At 47.0% G+C, this 20,541-nt stretch overlaps 2 protein-coding genes across 2 annotated transcripts in view; one reads left to right on the top strand and one right to left on the bottom strand.

Moving 5' to 3' along the window:
* The window catches only part of LOC127585825 (uncharacterized), a 54,344-nt gene extending 41,404 nt beyond the window's left edge, over positions 1 to 12,940 (top strand). Inside the window, exons 15-17 of the mRNA XM_052043522.1 lie at positions 1,073 to 1,095; positions 1,192 to 1,307; positions 6,614 to 12,940. Of these exons, the coding sequence (XP_051899482.1) occupies positions 1,073 to 1,095; positions 1,192 to 1,307; positions 6,614 to 7,188 (714 nt within the window). The 3' untranslated portion in view covers positions 7,189 to 12,940. The remainder of the gene's footprint in view (positions 1 to 1,072; positions 1,096 to 1,191; positions 1,308 to 6,613) is intronic.
* Positions 12,941 to 13,648: 708 nt separating this feature from the next.
* LOC127586018 (claudin-3-like) lies at positions 13,649 to 17,188 on the bottom strand. Its single transcript, XM_052043790.1, has one exon. It carries the CDS (start codon positions 17,116 to 17,118, stop codon positions 16,483 to 16,485), a length of 636 nt encoding a protein of 211 aa, XP_051899750.1. The 5' UTR covers positions 17,119 to 17,188; the 3' UTR covers positions 13,649 to 16,482.
* Positions 17,189 to 20,541: the final 3,353 nt, after the last annotated feature.

Genomic DNA, 20,541 nt, shown 5'->3' on the forward strand with positions numbered 1-20,541 from the left:
CTCATTACATATGTTCATTACATTTAATACTCTTGCAGTAATCACATTGCAATTCCATACTGGTGTTCAGGAGGAAGTTCCAGGGCTTTGACCGAGCGATGGACAGCGAAGGAACAGTGATATGTTTCCAAGTCAGGATAGTGTGTGGCTTGGAGGGCAACTACCCAGTGGTGGTGTTCCCCGTGTTTTTATAAGATAAGATAAGACATCTTTATTAGTCACATGTGCATCGAAATACACAGTGAAATACATCTTTTGCGTAGAGTGTTCTGGGGGCAGCCCGCAAGTGTCACCACGCTTCTGGCGCCAACATAGCATGCCCACAACTTCCTAACCCGTACGTCTCTGGAATGTGGGAGGAAACCGGAGCACCCGGAGGAAACCCACGCAGACACGGGGAGAACGTACAAACTCCTTACAGACAGCGGCCGGAATTGAAGCCGGGTCACTGGCGCTGTAATAGTGTTACGTTAACCGCTACACTACCGCGCCTGCTGCCCTCGTCCTTCCAGCTGTTGGAGGTGGTGGGTTTGGAAGGTGCTATCAAGGAGTCTCCGTGAGTTGCTGCAGTGCATCCTGTAGGCAGTACAAAATCTTGGCACTGTGTGTCGGTGGTGGAGTGAGTGAGTGGTTGCGAATGGGCTGCTATGTCCTGGATGGTGCCGAGCTTCTCGAGCATTATTGAAGCTGCCCTCATTTCAGGCAATGATCAGCATACTAAGCCTGTGTAATGAGTTGTTAATGGTGAGATGTGGGCCTTGCCCAGCAGGCTAGATTCATGTATGTGGAATAAGAAAAAAAACAAAATTGGAAAGTAATTGAAAAAGTTAAACAGGTCAGGCAGCATCTGTAGAAGGAGAAACAGTTACTGTTCTTTGGTCTGCTGAAAGTTCTCTCATCTGAGACAACTGCTTCACAGAAGCTGCCTAACTTGCTGCATTTTTCCAGCATTTTCTACTTTAGTTTGGATTCAGAAATATCAGCACTTTGTAATAGTTTGAGTTTACTTTCTGCTGCCCATGTGGAGACAGACAGTTTTCATTGACCCTTATTTCTGCTTATTTTCTTTCAGAAGGAAATTTGTCAGACGAGCAGGTAGGTCATGTCCTTTACTGAAACATTGAATGATTGGATAAAATAACTCCATGAACAATTACTGTGATTTGATAACTAATTGTTTGACATTTGCAGAGTTATTTCCAGGGGCGATGCACTGTCATTAGTAGACACCGCCTTGTCTATTGAAGAACTCAATGGCCCTTTCCAGTACAAAATTTGGAGAGAGCTGATCAATGCTGTTAAACCAGGTAAAGCCCTTAGTTTTATTTTCTTTACGTGACTTAGTCAGATACTACCGAAGTGTGTCATTTATTACAAAACTGTGGACATGGATCGCCATTAAAGGTGACACTGAATGGAGTTCATTTCTTTAGCATTCACCAAATTTATCTTCTCAGAAGTGTCACCTTCAGCTAGGCAGCTGAAGTTCTCCAATCTTTCAATGTGATCACTCCAGGGTCCTCGAAGAAACTGTCACCCTAGGAGACTGCAGTATTAGATTCATAAAGTCACACAGCACAGAGACAGGCCCTTCGGCCCAACTGGTCTATGCCGACCAAGACTGCCATCTAAGCTAGTTCCATTTGTCCGTGTTTGGCCCATATCCCTCTAAACCTTTCCTATCCATGGACCTGTCCAAGTCTTTTAAATGTTGTTAATGTACCTGCCTCAATCACTTCCTCTGGCAGCTCATTCCATATACGGACCAACCTCTGGATAAAAACGTTGCCCCTCGGGTTCCTATTAATTCTCACCTTGAACCTATGCCCTCTAGTTCTTGAATCCTCAACCCTGGGGAAAAGACTGTGTACATTCACCCTATCTTTACCCCTCATGATTTTATACACCTCTATAAGATCAGCCCTACGCTCCAATGAGTAAAGTCTTAGCCTGCTCAACCTCTCCCTATAACTCAGCCTCTTGAGTCCTGGTAACAGGAAGTGGGTGAGGCAGGTACAATAGCATCATTTAAGAAGCACTTGGATAGGTACATGGAGGGGCAGGTCTTGGAGGGATATGGACCAAACACGGGAAATTGGGACTAGCTGGGTGGGCACCATGATCGGCATGGACAGGTTGGGCTGTATCCGTGCTGTATTGCTCTATGGCTCATCCTTGTAAATCTTTTCGGCTCTCCTTCCAGCTTGATGGCATCGTTCCTATAGCAGGGTGACCAAAACTGAATACAATACTCCAAGTGCAGCCTCACCAATGTCTTGTACAGTGTCTTGTACATTATGCAATCATCAGCATACTTTAACCCACCCAATTGTGTCGAGAGAACATTATGTCCTCTGCAAGCATGAAACTTCGTTTATTTATGGACTATGTGTTGCTAGCAAAGCCAGCATTTATTGCCTGTCTATAACTGCCCTTGAATGGCAGACACTTTGAACCACTGCAGTCTGTGTAGTGAAGCTCCCACACTGCTGTAGGGGAGAGAATTAGAACGCAGAACAGTACAGAACAGGAACAGGCCTTCAGCACTCAATATCTGTGCCGAATGTGATGCTGAATTAAACTAAATTTCTTCTGCCTGCACATGATCATGTGGGCAGGCATGGTAGTGTAGCGGTTAACGTAATGCTTTACAGCGCCAATGACCTGGGTTCAATTCCCTCCACTGTCTGTAAGGAGTTTGTACGTTCTCCCCGTGTCTGCATGGGTTTCCTCCAGGTGCTCCGGTTTCCTCCCACATTCAAAAGACGTATGGGTTAGGAAGTTGTGGGCGTGCCATGTTGGTGCCAGAAGCGTGGCGACACTTGCGGGCTGCGCCCAGAACACTCTACACAAAAAGGTGCATTTCACTGTGTGTTTCGATGTACATGTGACTAATAAAGACATATTATCTTATGATCCACATCCCTCCATTGTCTGCATATTCCTGTGTCTATCTAACAGCCTCTTAAACACCTCTATTGTATCTGCTTCCACCCCCACCCCGGCTGCCTGTTCCAGGCATCTACCACTTACTGTGTTTTAAAAAAACTTGCCCCGCACATCTCCTTTAAACTTTCCCTCTCTCGCCTTAAATACATGTCCTCTAGTACTTGACATTTCTACCCTGGGGTAAAGATTCTGATTGTCTACCCTACCTGTTCCACTCTAATCTTATAAACCTCTCACTTCTACCCTTCTGTGTGGTACAGGTTTGGGAGGTGCTGTTGCAGTAACTGCTGTGCCTCTTGTAGTATGGTGCACGCACTGAAACCAGTGTTTACCAGTGGCGGGGTGTGTGGACGTTTAGGGTGGTAGCAGGCAGTGTGAAACAAGTGGAGGGTATTCCAATGCACCTCCTGATGTTGAGAAAGCTTTGGGATTCCAGTGAGTAGCTTGCCATAGGATACTCAGCCTCTGACTTGCTCTTTTACTCACTGATTAAGTAGCTAGTTTCTTGTCAATGGTGTTATCCAGGATGCTCGTGGTGGATGACTCAGCTCTGAATGTTTGGTTAGGCTGCACTTGGGGTCTTGTGTGCAGTTCTGGTTGCCCCATTACAGGAAGGATGCGGAGACTTTGGAAAGGGGGCAGAAGAGATTTACCAGGATGCTGCCTGGATTAGAGGGCATGAGCTATAAGGAGAGGTTGGACAAACTTGAGTTGTTTTTTTCTGGAGCGTCGGAGGCTGAGGGGAGACCAGATAGAAGTTTACAAGATTATGAGAGGCATAGATAGGGTAGACAGTCAAAATCTTTTTCACAGGTTAGAAATGTCAAGTACTAGAGGACATGCATTTAAGGTGAAAGAGGCAAAGTTTAAGGGAGGCAGTTTTGTTTTTTACACAGAGAGTGGTTAATTAGTTTAATTTGGCATCATGTTCAGTGCAGACATTGTGGACCAAAGGGCCTGTTCCTGTTGTATGTTCTACATTCTGACTCTCTCCCTAACAGCATTGTGGGGTCACCTTCACCAAACACACTGCAGTGGTTCAAAGTCAATGCTCAGGGGTGGATGACAAGACTCTCTCTTGATGTTGATCACCACATCAGCCCATGTCTGAATATTGTCTCGGTCTCACTGCATGTGGTAGGAGGCTTGTCTCAGTGACCAAATACAGCACTAAAGTTTGCAAATGGCTTGGCTCAGCTTCGGTTGCTAAGGAGATTAATGGAAATGCTTGTAGCGTAATGGGCTTGAGCCAACAGTAATGACGTAATTTTCCCCAATCTTTGCGTAGATGAACTTGCTGGATAGTTTACTTCTAATGGAGGGGTCAAGGGAGAGATATTAGTTATTTATTTATTAGTCACATGTACATCAAAACACACAGTGAAATGCATCTTTTGTGTAGCGTGTTCTGGGGGCAGCCCGCAAATGTCGCCTCTCTTCCGGTGCCAACATAGCATGCCCACAGCTCCTAACCTGTACACCTTTGGAATGTGGGAGGAAACCCACGCAGACACAGGGAGAACATACAAACTCCTTACAGGCAGCAGCTGGAATTGAACCCAGGTCGCTGGCGCTGTAATAGTATTACGCTAACCGCTACACTACCGTGCCACAAGGTGGAACTGTGTCTCATAGAGTGGAATCTGATGATTTGTGTTTGGGTGATGCAATTAAGAGGCAGCACACAGATGAGAAACGATCAGGGGAATAACTGAGACTTGGGGCTATTGAAGAATGTGAAGGGCAGCTATTTGCAGCTGATTCACTGGGTATAATAGATCAGACTGGATTGAGCCAAGGGCGGGAGACTGGATGGATTCAGATAACTTGGTTAACTGCAGTGGGTTATCCCGATGCATCCTGAATTCAAAATTGACTTGGCCATAGAAGACGGGTCGTGGTAAAGGGGTGTTATTCTGACTGGTGGTTTGTGAGCAGTGGTTTTTCACAGGGCTTGGTGCTGGGACCTCTGTTGTTTGTGACCTGGACAAAAAGGTAGATGGGCTGATTAGTAAGTTTGTAGCTGTCACAAAAATTGACGGAGTTGTCAAAGGATATGGCAGGATAGAGATCAGTTGGAAATATGGGCAGAGAAATGGCAGATGGAGTTTAATCCAGACAATTATGAGATGTAGCACTTTGGGCGGTCAAATTTAAGAGGAAAGTATGCAGTAAATAGCAGGGAAAAAACCATTAACATTTTAAAGCATCAAAAATCCTGGGAATTCCCTGCATCCCATCCTGAATTACATACTATGATGTAAGGGGAGGCCATTCAGCCCATTCGGCTCATGCTAGCTAGCTCCCAGCAGTCCTGTTCCCCCTTTCCTTATTTCCCCATGGCCCTGCAGCTTAACCTCTCTCACAAGCCCATCAACTCCCTTGCATTCTATTTGGCCACCAACCTACACTAAGGGGTAAAATACAGCAGCCAATGCGCCTACCGGCACGCCTTTGAAATGTGGGAGGAAACCGCAGCACCCGGGAGAAGCCCACACAGTCACAGGGAGAACGTGGAAGCTCCACACAAACAGGTCCCGATGTCGGGATTGAACCCTGTTGCTTGGAGCTGAGAGACAGCAGCACTTACCTGCTGCACTGCCGTGCCTCCTGCTCCAATATTGTCCATAGCTCCCTGAAAGTGGTTGTGCAGGTTGACAGGGTGGTAAAGAAGTTGTATGGCATGCTTGCCTTTATTAGTTGAGGAATTGAGTTCAAGAGTCAGAAAGTTATGTTGCAGCTTAATAAAACCCTGTGGAGTATTGCTTTCAATTCTAGTCGCCCCATCATAGGAAGGAGGTGGAGGCTTTGGATAGGGTGCAGAAGAGGTTTACCAGGATGCTGCCTGGATTGCAGGGTATAAGATCAGATTTCTTTATCAGTCACATGTACATCAAAACACACAGTGAAATGCATTATTTGCGTAGCGTGTTCTGGGGGCAGCCAGCAAGTGTCGCCACGCTTCTGGTGCCAACATAGCATGCCCACAACTTCCTAGCCCATACGTCTTTGGAACATGGGAGGAAACCGGAGCGCCCGGAGGAAACCCACGCAGACACGGGGAGAATGTACAAACTCTTTGCAGACAGCAGCCAGAATTGAACCCGGGTCTCTGGTGCTGTAATAGCGTTACGCTAACTGCTACACTACCGCGCCTGCTATAAGGAGAGGTTGGATAAACTTGGGTTGTTTTCTCTGGAGCAGCAGAGGCTGAGGGGAGACCTGATAGAGGTTTCTAAGATTATGAGAGGCACAGATAGGATAGGCAATCAGAATCCTTTCCCCAGGTTTGAAATGTCTAATACCAGAGGGCATGCATTTGTGAGAGGGGGTATGTTCAAAGGAGGTGTGTAGGGCAAGTTCTTTACACAGAGAGCGGTGGGTGTCTGGAATGCGCTGCTGGGGATGGTGGTGGAGTCAGATACGATAGTGGCGCTTATGAGGCTCTTAGATAGGCACATGATTGTACAGAGAATGTAGGGATTAGGACATTGTGTGGGCAGAAGGGTTTAGTTTAGTTATGCATTTAATTAGTTCAGCACATCGTGGGCTGAAGGGCCTATCCCTGTGCTGTACTGTTCTATGTTTCTATATTTTACGTTGGAATCAATTGCAGCAGAAACATAAACCACTCACTGTGTTAATTTAATTATTTTTCTGCCAGCTCCCGCCTCCCTGACTCTGGATCCGAACACAGCCCATTCTCATCTCATCCTGTCTGAGGATCACACCAGCGTGAGACTGGGAGAGCAGCGGAAGGAGCTCCCTGACACTCCGGAGAGGTTTGATCACAGGGCTTGTGTCCTGGGATCAAAGGGGTTCGAGTCAGAGAAACACTACTGGGAGGTGGAGGTGGGAACCAAGACTTGTTGGGAGTTAGGTGTGGTCCTTGAATCAGCTGACAGGAAGGGGAGAATCAACATGAAACCAGAGACGGGATATTATATCATATGCCTTGTATATGGAAATTCTTATGTTGCCCTCACCTCCCCAAGGACTCCCCTCACCCCTCGTGTGAAACCCTGCAAAATTGGAGTGTACCTGGACCACAAGGGTGGGCAGGTGTCATTTTACAATGCTGACAACATGAACCATCTCCATACTTTCACCCATGCTTTCAAAGGCAGAGTCTTTCCACTTTTTAACCCAGGTTTGAACACTGATGGGAAAAACTCAGCACCGCTGATAATCCATGGGGTACCACCAACCGACCCATTTCACTCTGCCCAAATCTGCTAGAAGAATGGTGGTCAAACATCACCTGAAGTCAGGTTGGACACCACTACTTGTTCAGTCAGTGCAGTCGTTTCAACTCGTATGCTAACTGCTCTAAAAGTGAAAGAGAACTGAAGCACATTGAGAAGGAGGCAGAGGCAAAGGAAAATCAATACCCTTTTTAATTTTACTCATGTGGATGGTATTGCCATCCCTAATTGCCCCCAGACTGAAGCGGCAGTTAAGAGTCAATCCCTTTCGTGGGTCTAGGTTTCCCTACAACCATTTTGGCCCATCGAGTCTCTGCCAGCTCACAGACCAATCCCCTTCCCCTGTTAATTTTCCCTGTACACATTTCTATATAGGGCTAACGATAGCAGATTCCCTCCTTGAAAGACGTTAGTGAACTAGATATGATTTTACAACAGTTGGGTAGTGTGTTAGTTAATCTTAATGAGACCAGCTTATTTTGAATAAAATTTATTTAAATATTTAAATTTAAGTTTCTACTCTGTCATGGTGGAACTTGAACTTGCATATCTAAAGCAGCAGTTCACAATTCTATTAGTCTACTAGCCTAACCAATACACGATCACACCCTGTCAGAATTCTCCTGGAGAACCGTGCTGAAAGTACTATTATCAGGAATATTCCGGCTAAACAGTTGATGGAAATGACTCCCAGAAATGATGGGCAACCTGGTGCAGCAGTTAGTGCTGCTGTCTTCCAGCTCTGAGGACCTACATTCGATCCTCACCTCTGGTACCATCGACATGGAGTTTGCACCTTCTCTCCACGACTGCATGTGCTTCCCCCATTTTCCTCCCACATCCTGACGATGTGCTGTTAGATTAACGGGCTGCTGTGAATTACCTCCAGAGCAGACTTCTAGAAAGAATCAAAAGAGAGTTGATGGGCATGTGTGAGAGAGAATAATTAACAGAGGAGTAGCTGTAAGGGACTGTAACACTTTACTCTGCGTTCTGTTATTGCTTTTCCCTTGTGCTACCTCGATGTACTGATGTGGTGAAATGATCTGTATGGACGGCATGCAAAACAAAGTTTCTCACTGTACCTCGGTACATGTGACAATGATAAACCAATTACCAGGGATACGGGAATGTAGGGACAGAGGGAATGGGACTGATGGGATTGCTCCCTGAGGAACTGGCATGGACCCATCCTGTGTCGTTCTAAGTAAATACCTGGAATGAGCTGCCAGAGGATGTGGTTGAGGCAACATTTAAGAGGCATTTGGATAGGTGCATGAAGGGGAGGGGCTTGGAGGGTTATGGGCCGAGCGCGGGCAACTGGTACTAGCAGGGAGGATGCTGTGGTCAGCACGGACCAGTTGGGCCGAAGGGCCTGTTTCCATGCTGTAGTACTCTATGACTCTTAAGTACAAGAAATTGGATAAATCCCAGGAGAAACAAAATATTGGTGATGAAATGGGGAATGGCTCAAAAAGTCGGATTTATTGATTAAGAAGTCACCGCAAGCACAACACCTCCTGTCCTGTGTAATTCTGTGATTAGACTAAATGATCAGAACATAGAACAGTACAGCACAGAACAGGCCCTTCAGCCCACAATGTTGTGCTGACATAGCTATTCCCTCCTACCTACAGAATGCCCATATCCCTCTATTTTCCTCTCACTCATGTGCCCATCCAAGCCCCTCTTAAAAGCCCCCAATGAATTTGCCTCCACCACCCTATCAGGCAACTCATTCCAGGCATCCACCACTCTCTCAGTAAAAAACGTACCCCTCACGTCTGTTCTGAACCTAACCCCTCTCACCTTAAATGCACGAACATTAGATAATGCATGCCATTTGCTCAGTTTTGTGGAACTGAACAATTCACTAAAATGCAAGTACTCCTGTTTATTGCATCGACGATGTTTTATGTACAACTTTGGAAGCATGATATAAGACCACAGTAAATAAAAGTTTATAAATGCAAAGCTGAGAGGGGTCTTACACAGAGTACACTGCTAACACACTGCACAGCAGCACCCAGGGCAACAATAGCAGAGTTTTCTGAAGAGTTGCCCCATGTTCGACTCTTGACAGCCACACACAACCTCTGGGTCTTTGCACACTCTACCCCCAGGAAATATGTTCCTGGCCAAACAGAGCAACAGCTGCACCATTTGCACACGGCTGGTTTAGAACATAGAATATTACAGCACAGTACAGGCCCTTTGGCCCACAATGCTGTGCCGACATTTTATCCTGCTCTAAGATCTATCTAACCCTTCCCTCCCACATAGCCCTCCATTTTTCTATCATTCATGTGTCTATCTAAGAGTGTCTTAAATGTCCCTAATGTATCTGCCCCCACAACCTCTGCCGGCAGTGCATTCCATGCACCCACCACTCTCTGTGTAAAAAACTTACCCCAGATATCCCCCTTATATCATCCTCCAATCACCGTAAAATTATGACCCTCATGTTAGCCATTGTTGCCCTGGGAAAAAGTCTCTGACTCTCCACTTAATCTATGCCTCATATCATCTTGTACACCTCTCTCAAGTCACCTCTCATCCTCCTCTCCAAAGAGAAAAGCCCTAGCTCACTCAACCTATCCTCATAAGACATGCTCTCCAATCCAGGCAGCATCCTGGTAAATCTCCTCTGCACCCTCTCTAAAGCTTCCACATCCTTCCTATAATGAGGCGACCAGAACTGAACACAATACTCCACATAAGTGTGGTCTGTCCAGAGTTCTATAGAGCTGCAACATCACCTCACGGCTCTTGAACGCAGTACCCTGACTAATGAAGGCCAACACACCATACGCCTTCTGAACAACCCTATCGACCTGCTCAAGTGAAATTCCACCCTGAGAAGTGTGAAAGGTTACATCCAGGTAGGGTGGCACAGTAGCGTAGCAGTTAGTGCGACACTATTACAGCGCCAGCGTTCGGGGTTCAATTCCCATCACTGTCTGTAAGGAGTTTGTACGTTCTCCCCATGTCTGTGTGGGTTTCCTCCAGGTGCTCGGGTTTCCTCCCACGTTCCAAAGATGTACGGGTTAGTAGGTTAACAAGCTTAAATGGGCGGCGTGGACTTGTTGGGCCGGAAGGGCCTGTTACCATGCTTAAAACCAGAGTTCACTGAGTTTAAAACCAGAAACACGATTTTCAAAGTTCGGAGATCTCTGGGTGTGTTATGTGTGTCGTTTGGTGAAAGTGGCCAGGCAGGTTGGGAGAGTGGATCCTGGGTTTTATAAATAGATGCACGGAGGACAAGAGGGAGGAAGCAAAGATGAGCCTCTGAAGACTTGTTCGGCCTCTGCTGGAGTATTGTGTCCAGTTCTGGGTTCTGCACTTTAGGAAGGATGCGAAGGCTTCAGAGAGGGTGCAGAAGGGGTTTGCCAAACTGATTTAACTCATGTGATAGCCTGGAGAAGCTGGGTTTGTTCTCCTTAGAGGCGATTGGTGAAGGGAATTGACAGAGTGGATGGAGAACAACTGTTCCCATTGGTGGAGCACCAGGGCACAGAGGACGGAGGCGATCATCGAAAGAATCAGAAGTGACACAAGGCATCGTAGACAGAGTCTTGTTCCCTGGGTGGAAACGTCAAACACTAGAGGGCACAGCTTTAAGGTGAGGGGGGGAAAGTTTAAGGAAGATTTACGTCATACGTTTGTTACACAGAGAGTGGTAGGTGCCTGGAACATGCTGCCGGGGAGAGTGGTGGAAGCAGATCCAGTAGCAATGCTTAAGGGGCATTTAGACAACCACATGAACAGGCAGGGGATTGAGGGGTATGGACCACATACAGGTAGATGTGCAGGTTAAATTGGCATCATGTTCAACACTAAACAGGCCCTTCGGCCCATCTAGTCCACGCCAGCATGGTTTTATGCCTAGTCCCATCTACCTGCACCTGAATCATATCCCTCCAAACCCCTCCCATCCATGTACCTATGCAAACTTCTCTTAAATGTTACAATTGAACCCGTGTCTACCACGTCCACTGGCAGCTCGTTCCACACTCACACTACCCTCTGAGTAAAGAAGTTCCCCCTCAGATTTCCCTTAAATATTTCACCTTTCACCCTAAACCTATGTCCTCTAGTTCTTGTTTCACCCAACCTAACAGCAAAAAGCCTGCATGCATTCACCCTATCTGTACCCCTCATAATTTTGTATACCTCTATAAGATCTCCCCTCATTCTCCTGCGCTCCATGGGATAAAGTCCTAACCTATTCAACCTTTCCCTGTAACTCAGGTCCTCAAGTCCTGGCAACATCCATGAAAATCTTCTCTGCTCTCTTTCAAGCTTAGTGATATCTTTCCTGTAGGTAGGTGACCAGAAATGCACACAATACTCTACATTCAGCCTCACCAATGTCTTGTACAATTTCAACATAACATCCCCAACTCCTGTACTCAGTGCCCTGATTTATGAAGGCTAATGTGTCAAAAGCTCTCTTTATGACCCTATCTACCTGTGATGCCATTTTCAAGAAATTATGGATCTGTATTCTCAGGTCCCTTTTGTTCTACCACACACCTCAGTGCCCTACCATGGCCAAAGTGCCTGTTCCTGTGCTGTCCTGTTCTATGTTCTATGATTTTTTTTAAATGCAGTGAGTGGCTGGGGTCTGAAGTGCACTGCCAGTGTGTTAGTGAAGGCAGGTTCAATTGTGTCCAAAACAGATCTAGATATGTATCTGAGAGAGAAGAATTTCCAGGACTCTGGGGATGGGGCAGGGAAGTGGGAGTAGCTATATTGTTCTTACACAGGGCCAGTACAGATGAGATGGGCTGAACAGCCTTCTATGCTGTGGCTTTTCTGTGGAAACAAAACAAATAGAGATCAGTGATCTGAGGCCAAATCTAGTGATGGTCTCAACCAAGAACTGTTAGTAAAATCAATGTCCTTACTTTATTCGGCTTATTCAAAGCCTTCCATCTGCATTTTGGATAAAACCATTCCTGCCGGTGAATCAGAGAATAAATATGTAAACTATAGGAGGAGGAAGAAGGCTTCTTATGCCTTGGGAACGTGTCTAAATGTGGTTGAAGAGAACTGAAGGCAACATACACACTACACTAAAATGCAAATAAATCTCAATGGTTCCATTCTAGAGGAATAGGATTGAAAAATGAGCTCTTTTTTTATTTGTTCACAGTAAATGGACATCACTACCAATTTATTGCCCATCCTTAATTGCCCCTTTAATTGAGAAGGCAGTTACGAGTCTTCTACGTTGGTAGGTCTGGAGTCACGTACAAGCTGAAGGAAGAACTTTAGTGAACCAGATGGGTTTGCTTTTTGTCTGTCTGGTTGTTTCATGGTTACTGTTATCAGGGGGAGGCCATTTGGCCTATCATGTTCAGACTGTCTCTCCACTGTGGTCCTAAGCTTACTGCTGGGACCTTTGATGCAAAGTGGATATCTGTCTCTTTGGTGGTCAGTGGGGAACTGGTGTTAAGCCGAATAAAGTGAGGAAATTGATTTTCAGTAGTGTAGCGGTTAGCATAACACAATTACAGCGCCAGCAACCCAGGTTTAATTCCTGCCACTGTCTGTAAGGAGTTTGTATGTTCTCCCCGTGTCTGCGTGGGTTTCCTCCGGGTGCTCCGGTTTCCTCCCACAGGTTAGGAAGTTGTGGGCATGCTATGTTGGCGCCGGAAGCGTGGCAACACTTGCGGGCCGTCCCCAGAACACTCTATGTAAAAGATGCATTTCACTGTGTGTTTCGATGTACATGTGACCAATAAAAAAATCTTGCTGTTGCAAGTAAGTTTTTCATTGCACCTGTGCATACATGTACTTGTGCATGTGACAATAAGCTCGACTTTGACCTTGACTTTGGCCTGGGTGCTGTCTGTGCAGAGTTTGCATGTTTTCCCTGTGATCATGTGAGGTTCCCCCAAGTTCTCTGATTTCCTCCCGCATGACATGCTGGTGGATTGGGTGGGTGTTGCAAATTGCTCCCTAGTGCAGGTTAATGGCAAAAAGAATCAATGGGTATGTGTGAGAGAGAATAATTTGCTGGTGTACAGGGGAAAGGTGGGGGGGGGGTAAAATTGGATTGCTCGGCAGAAGCTAGCATGGACCTGATGGGCCGATTGACCTTCTTCTGTGTCATTATAAGATGGCAGTCAGGTGTACAAACCCGAGCTGATTTTTATTTTGATTGCTAAGATTGATTAAGCAAATTAACACAGACCTGGGTCTGGAAGCGGGATCCGTGCTGGCAATGTACTGATGAACTGATGGTGGAAATGCTCCCCTAGAAGTGTGAGAACCTTCAGCGGAGGAGGAGGAGGAGGGACAACAAGACGGACAGTAGCGAGTCAAGGAGGCGGCTCCCCCCCACCTTCTCAAGGATGGGTAGGGGCGGGCAATAAATGCTCCCCTTGCCAATCACACCCAATAAGTATAAAGAAAGTGGAGACAAGCTGTGCTTTATTGTTCATTAATTATGGGTAATTAGTTTATTATTATCACCTGTACGGAGATACAGTAAAGTCTTTTGTTTGCCTGCCATCCAGGCAGGTCATTCCAAACATCAATACATTCAAGGTAGTACCAAAGGAAAAGACAATAGCAGAAAGCAGAATATTGTGCTACAGTTACAGAGAAAGTGCGGTGCAGGTAGACAATAAGGTGCAAAGGACCATGATGAGGAAGACTGAGAGATCAAGATTTCATCTTATTGTACAAGAGGTCCATTCAAGAATCAGATAACAGTGGGATAGAAGCTGTCCCTGAGCCTGGTGGTACGTGTTCTCAAGCTTTTGTATCTTCTGCCCAATGGATGGGGAGGAGAAGAGAGAATGTCCGGTCCTTGATTATGTTGGCCACTTTCCTGAGGCAGCAGGAAGTGCAGACTCAATGGAGGGGTGTCTGGTTTTCGTGATAGCCTGGGCTGTGTTCACAACTCTCTGCAATTTCCTGAGCAGTTGCCTCACCAAGCTGTGATGCATCTGGATAGGATGCATCCTATGGTGCATCTGTAAAAATTGGTGAGGGTCATCGAGGACATGCTGAATTTCCTTACAAGGAATGTATAGTAATATATTCAGAATATTCTTAAATCAGATCCAAACATTGGGTTCCATTTTAAAGAAACTTTACATACAATAGTCACCAGTTAGATTTGTTTGTGTGCACTTGGACTTGGAGGTTAACTCTGGGTCATGAAAACAAAACTCCACTGCGGTAGAATCGTTGGGAGTGTACTTCCTTTCTCAAACAATCGGCATTTAGTTCAACAGCCACAACATAAGGGTAGGGTGGGGATACTGTGGCGAAGGCAAAACCTTGATGAAGGAATCTACCTGCTCCCGTAGTAGCAATGGTTTAAGAATGAGATGGTCAAACACAACATCAGTGAGACATCTTTTCTTTGTTGGAATACATTTAGTTTAATTTATTTCCATTGATTGCATTGATTAAACAACAGTTTTCAGAATTAAAGATTATGTGTCGAGATTAAATATTTCACAAAATGGTTACAGCACAGCAGGAGGCCATTCAGCTCATCAAGTCTATACTGGCTCAGTGTGAGAGCAATCCAGTTTGTCTTATTTCCCCGCTCTCTCCCATAACCTTGCTATTTCTTTCTGCTACTTAATCTATCTGCCTCTGCTTCTCCCTAGGAGTGCATTCCAAACCCTAACCACTTAACGTGTAAAAGAAAATCTTGCTCATTTATTTTAAAATAATGCAGACGTGCTTTTGCCAAAATTCCTGTTTAGCTGAACTTCTTCACATACGCATGTGTTGAGAGCCCAAATATTATCACGATCTCCTCCCAAGCCAACCCCTGCTCCTAAAGCTACCTATTCCCATGCATACCCAATATTGAAAATACACAAGCCCCAGGTTCTACTCGAGTCTCCAGCCTGAAGGATCTCGGGCTCAGCTGTCACCTATCGACACACAGCACCTCGCTGTGTTATTTATTCTGTTGTCAGGATCTGGGCAGTACTGGCATTCACTACCCACTGCAAGTTCCCTTGTACTGAAGGACTTGCCAGGCCCTTTCAGAAGGACGTTCTACATCACAGTCAAACACACATTGGTGGATCTGGAGTCACATTAAGTCCAGCCAGGTAAGGTTGGCAGATTTCTGATGAACCAGGTGGGTTTTTACAACAATATAGTATCTTTGTCATCATGGTGACCAATGACCAGCTCAGGCCTTTGGTGTCATGCTTGACATAAAAACTACAGTCCCAGATTTTCTAACTATTTTATTTTCCCCCAGTCCATCAAAGCCACATTTTTAAAAAATAATCATTTCTCTGTGACCAGCTCAGCCCTACAACCCTTTGAGGTCTTGGACCTCTTCCAGTTCCAGCCTTACCTGTGTTCTCACCTTCCTTCCCCAGTTGTTGAATGCTGGTGAGCCCTAATCTGTGAGCTTCCTTCCTCCCTCTTTTACTTGATCAGCCACCCTCATATTTCCCACTCTAGTGTAGTACGGATTCTCATCGGATCTTTCTGCTGATGGGTAATACAATATTAAAGGCAACCACAAGTCATTATGAGCATAGGTTGAGCGATTTAGGGCTTTTCTCTTTGGAGAGGAGGATGACTCGATGGAGGTGTACAAGATGATAAGAGGCATAGATCGAGTGGACAGTCAGAGACTTTTTCCCAGGGCGACAATGGCTAACACGAGGGAACATAATTTTAAGGTGATTGGAGGAAGGTATAAGGGGGATGTCAGGGTTAAGTTTTTTACACAGAGAGTGGTGGGTGCGTGGAACGCGCTGTCAGGGGTGCTGATAGAGGCAGATACATTAGGGACATTTAAGAGACTATTAGATAGCCACATGGATGATAGAGGGCTATGTGGGAGGGAAGGGTTAGATAGATCTTAGAGTAGTTTAAGAGGTCGGCACAACATCGTGGGCCGAAGGGCCCGTACTGTCCTGCAATGTTCGATGTTCTAATAGGCTACAGGAAAAATTAGGGATGGGATCGATGGACTGAAATCGTCAAGATCACGTTTTGATTATTGTCCAGTTATAAAAATGACCCGTTAGAGTCATAGAGAGAGAGAGAGAAACAGGCTCTTCGGCGCAACGACCAAAGAGGGCAAGTGGGCCAAACGTGGGCAGATGGGACTCGCTCACTGGGCAACAGAGTCGGCATGGGCAAATTGGCTGTGTGACTCTACGGCCATAAACCTCCCACTTACATTAATCCCACATTAATTCCATTGTTGTTACTAAAGGAACATTTGCAAATTAAAATAAAGCAGAGCGCGATTCTAACGAGTTTTACAACAGAGGGTGTCGAAGCCTCTGTTACCCGTCCCTTCCGATCTCCGAGCCATTCCCTAGACATACTGGCTTTGAATGGCGTCTGCGTGACCTGGGGTGTAAAGCACTGGACACGTGTCTTGTCCTCTCCGCATGTAACAGGAGACCCACAAGGAGCAACCGCCGGCGATGAAGAGGATCCCGGCGGCCATGCCGAGGTATAAGGAAGGTCCCAGTTCTTTCTTGGCCTGCTCGGGGGTGGACTCGCTGTAGAAGTCACTGACGATGCCGCTGGCAGTGGTGGAGACGGGGACGAGCTGCAGGACACCGGTCAGCAGGAAGATGAAGCCGGCGGCCGAGGTGATGCGGACCTTGCAGGTCAGCCAGCGGATGAGCGTGGTCCAGCCGGCGCCGGGGATGGTCAGCAGGATGCCCACAGCCGCCAGCGCGGCCGCTGTGGTTGTCAGCGCCCTGGCCGCCTGCAGCTGCCCGCTCAGGATCAGGACGGAGTCGAAGGTACTGCAGACCAGCTCGCCGGTGCTCTGCCAGACGCAGTCCATCCACAGGCCCTCCCACGTCTGCAGAGCTGTCACCATGTTCCCCCCTTGGAAAGCCGGCACCTTCCACAGGGGCAGCGCGCAGCTCAGGAGAGCGCAGACCAGCCCGCTCACCGACAGCAGGAGACCCACAATCTCAAGGGCAACGGATGCCATTCCCTCCCTCCCTCGCTGAAACAGGCCCTTCGGCCCACCCAGTCCCTGCCGACCATCAAGCACCCATTGATGTTAGTCCTATACCACCCCCGCCTCCTTTCCCATCAACTCCCCCTCCCTCCAGATTCTACACCCCCCCCCCCCCCCCGCACACTAGGGGTTAATTTACTGTGGCCAGTTAACCCACCAACCCGTCAACCGCGGTCACAGGGAGAACGTGCAAACTCCGCACGGACAGTACCCGAGGTCAGGATCGAACCCGCGTCGCTGGAGCGCTGCGCCGTCCGTTCTCCCTCAACCTGGCCTTGAACTTTTTTTTATTATTCTGCAAATGCCAACCGCCACAACAGCGGGACCTTCCACATCACCTTTTACCCCCAAATGAGAAAATTCATCTCAGATTCTTCCAGGCGAGATCCAGTTTGCTGCAAATCCCCAGGACGGGGAGGGTTCGTTAATCTTGCTGGTTTGGCGTGGAGCAATTTCGCGCGAGGTTGTCCCGTACTCCGGCGGTCTGTAGAAAGAAGTCGACAAGTTTAAAACAACGGGCGATGCATTCACCCTGTAATCGCCCGGTCACGGTCCTCACAGCGATGGCCTCGACTCGATTACTTCCAACGTGGCCTGGGTCATCCGGCGACTGATTGTCCGGTTTAATTGCGAAGTGTCCGTAGAATGTGCCTTTGGATTAACTCACAGTTCACCCAATTAATGCAGCTATCTCTGATTCTTCTACTTCCCGAGGGGCAGGCAGAGGGTTGCTCCTTGTCGACTCTTTGAGTTTTAATCCAGAGAGCGACTTCTTCACCTCTCATTCCTCATCGCATCGCCTATCGCACACCGCTCAGTAACTTTGCACTTCCTATCAACGACCTCGATGTATTTTCAGTGCATCTCTTGAGCCTAGAGCCCGTGACATAGAGAGGCGGTTTGTCTTCCCTCCTCTACCTGTTTCCGGCTCGTAAAAAACCGCAAATCCTCTTTTTTTTAAAAAAATAGACCCTGTGTAGTTCATTTTCCGCCGGGTCTTTTTCGAGTTACCGTTCGGAGCGCCTGGGTATGTTCCATTGTGTTTGCAGATAGGGAAATGTTATGGAATAAATGAGTAATGCACAGACTCCCCCGCCTCTAATCGTTTATAAAACGCCAAAATGGAATGGATTCCTGCCAGCGCTCCCTCCCAGTTCCGTCAGAAGTGTACTTCAAAGGGAATTCAGCCTCTTGGCAATCCGCACTCCCATTCCTTGTGGGATGGACAACGTTTTGCCCTTTGTCACCTCCAGCTACCACCTCCCAGTCACTATTACCACTCTGCCCTCCCCCAACTGCCCATCACCCCCTCCCCTGCATTCACCCATCGCTTGCCAGCTCTTGTTCCACCCTTTATACAATCTGTTGCTCCTGTTGATGCAATCACGAGGAAAGCACGCCAGCGCCTCTACTTCCTTAGGAGTTTGAGGAGATTCTGTATCACCAAAGACGCTTGCAAATTTCTACAGATGTCCAGTGGAGAGCATTCTGACTGGTTGGGTCACCGCCTGGTATGGAGGCTCCAATGCACAGGACCGCAAGAGGCTGCAGAGGGTTGTAGACTCAGCCATCACGGGCACAACCCTCCCCATCAAGGACGCCTTCAAGAGGTGTTGCCTCAAGAAGGCGGCGTCCATCACTAAGGACCCTCACCATCCGGGACATGCCCTCTTCTCAGTACTACTATCGGGGAGGAGGTACAGGAGCCTGAAGACTCACACTCAATGTTTCAAGAACAGCTTCTTCACCTCCGCCATCAGATTTCTGAACAGTCCATGAACCCATGAACACTACCTCGTTATTCCTTTTTTATTGCACTATTTATTTATTTCTGTAATTTATGACAATTTTCTGTCTTTGCGCTGTACTGCTGCCACAGAACAAATTTCACCTCAGAGTCAGTGATGATAAGTCTGATTCTCCCATCTTCTCTTTCAATCCTGATGAAGGGTCTCGACCCAAAATGTCGACTGTCCATTTCCCTCCACAGATGCTGCCTGACTCACTGAGTTCCACCAGCAGATCGTGTGTTGCTCCAGCATCTGCAGTCTCTTGTGTCTCAGACATTTTTAACTCATAAGAAAGGGGATCACTGCCTTTGCAAATCAACCGTGGCTTGGCCTGTGCTCATCCCAGTGTAGGGACCATCCAACAGGTCCACTATCTGACCAAGTGAACATGATTTGAACTATTTAAAGTCAACAAACTTCAAGGAGATGAAGGTAGGCTTGCGGAATGGAAGAATAGGTGGCAGATAAAACTTAGTTCCGATTGGAACAGTAAGAGGCAATGTAAGGTGGGAGGGGTGTGGGAGCAGAGAGATCTGGGGGTGGTATGTGCAGGGTTCATTGAAGGTACTCAACAAGTGCTGGTAAATAGGACTGGTGGAGATGAGTCATTGAAAGTCGGCATGGACATAGAACAGTACAGCATGGGAACAGGCCCTTCGGCCCACGATGTCTGTGCCAACCCTGATGCCAATCTGAACTAATCCCATCTACCTGCACATGGTCTATACCTCTCCATCCCCTGTCTGTGCATGTGCCTGTCTAAATGCCCCTTGAACATGGAGTCATAGTCATACAGCACAGAAAAAGACCCTTCAGCCCATTATGTCCATGCCAACCAGTTTGCCCATCTACACTCATCCCATTTGTTGCATGAAGTCCATATCCTTCTATGCCTTGCTTATTCAATGCTTCTTAAACCTAATGACTGGATCTGAATCCCCTGGCAGCCCATTCAGATACCAGCCACTTTCTGTGTGAAAAACGTTCCGCTCAAATCCCCATGGTGGGCTGAAGGGCCTGTTTCTGTGCCATATGATTCTATGGCAGGGCAGGTTAACAAAGTGATTAAACAGGCAGACGAAGTCCTGAGCTTTGCGGACAGAGGTATACAGAGTCCAGGAGTCATGGCGAACAGTTACAGAATGCTGGCTCAGGACTATAAACAGGCGATTATGTCCAGTCTTGTGTTCCGCACTTTATGGAAGAAGTGAAGATTTTAAAGAGGGTGAAGAAGGAATTCACTGAAACGATTCCAAGGACGAAGAGAAGGAGTTTCTTCAGACAGAAGGTGGTGAATCTGTGGAATTCATTGCCACAGAGGGTGGTGGAGGCCAAGTCATTGGGTGTATTTAAGGCAGAGATTGATAGGTTCTTGATTGGTAAGGGGGCTAAGGGTTACAAGGAAAAGGCGAGAGAATGGGGTTGAGCAAACAAAATCAACCATGATCAAATGGCAAAGCAGACTCGATGGGCCAAATGGCCTGAGTTTGCTCCTGTATCTTATGGCCTCCTGGTCTCACTTAACTGTCTGTGGGACCCTGATGAGATAAAAGACCCTGCACTCAATCTAACGCTAAGTATGGAGATTTGATAGGATACTATA

This window comes from Pristis pectinata, chromosome 34 (genome assembly GCF_009764475.1).
Source record: "Pristis pectinata isolate sPriPec2 chromosome 34, sPriPec2.1.pri, whole genome shotgun sequence".
Lineage (NCBI taxonomy): Eukaryota > Metazoa > Chordata > Chondrichthyes > Rhinopristiformes > Pristidae > Pristis > Pristis pectinata.

Bases quoted from the DNA above. Each gene is read 5' to 3' on its own strand.
- LOC127586018 (XM_052043790.1), bottom strand. From the start codon at position 17,118: ATGGCATCCGTTGCCCTTGAGATTGTGGGTCTCCTGCTGTCGGTGAGC.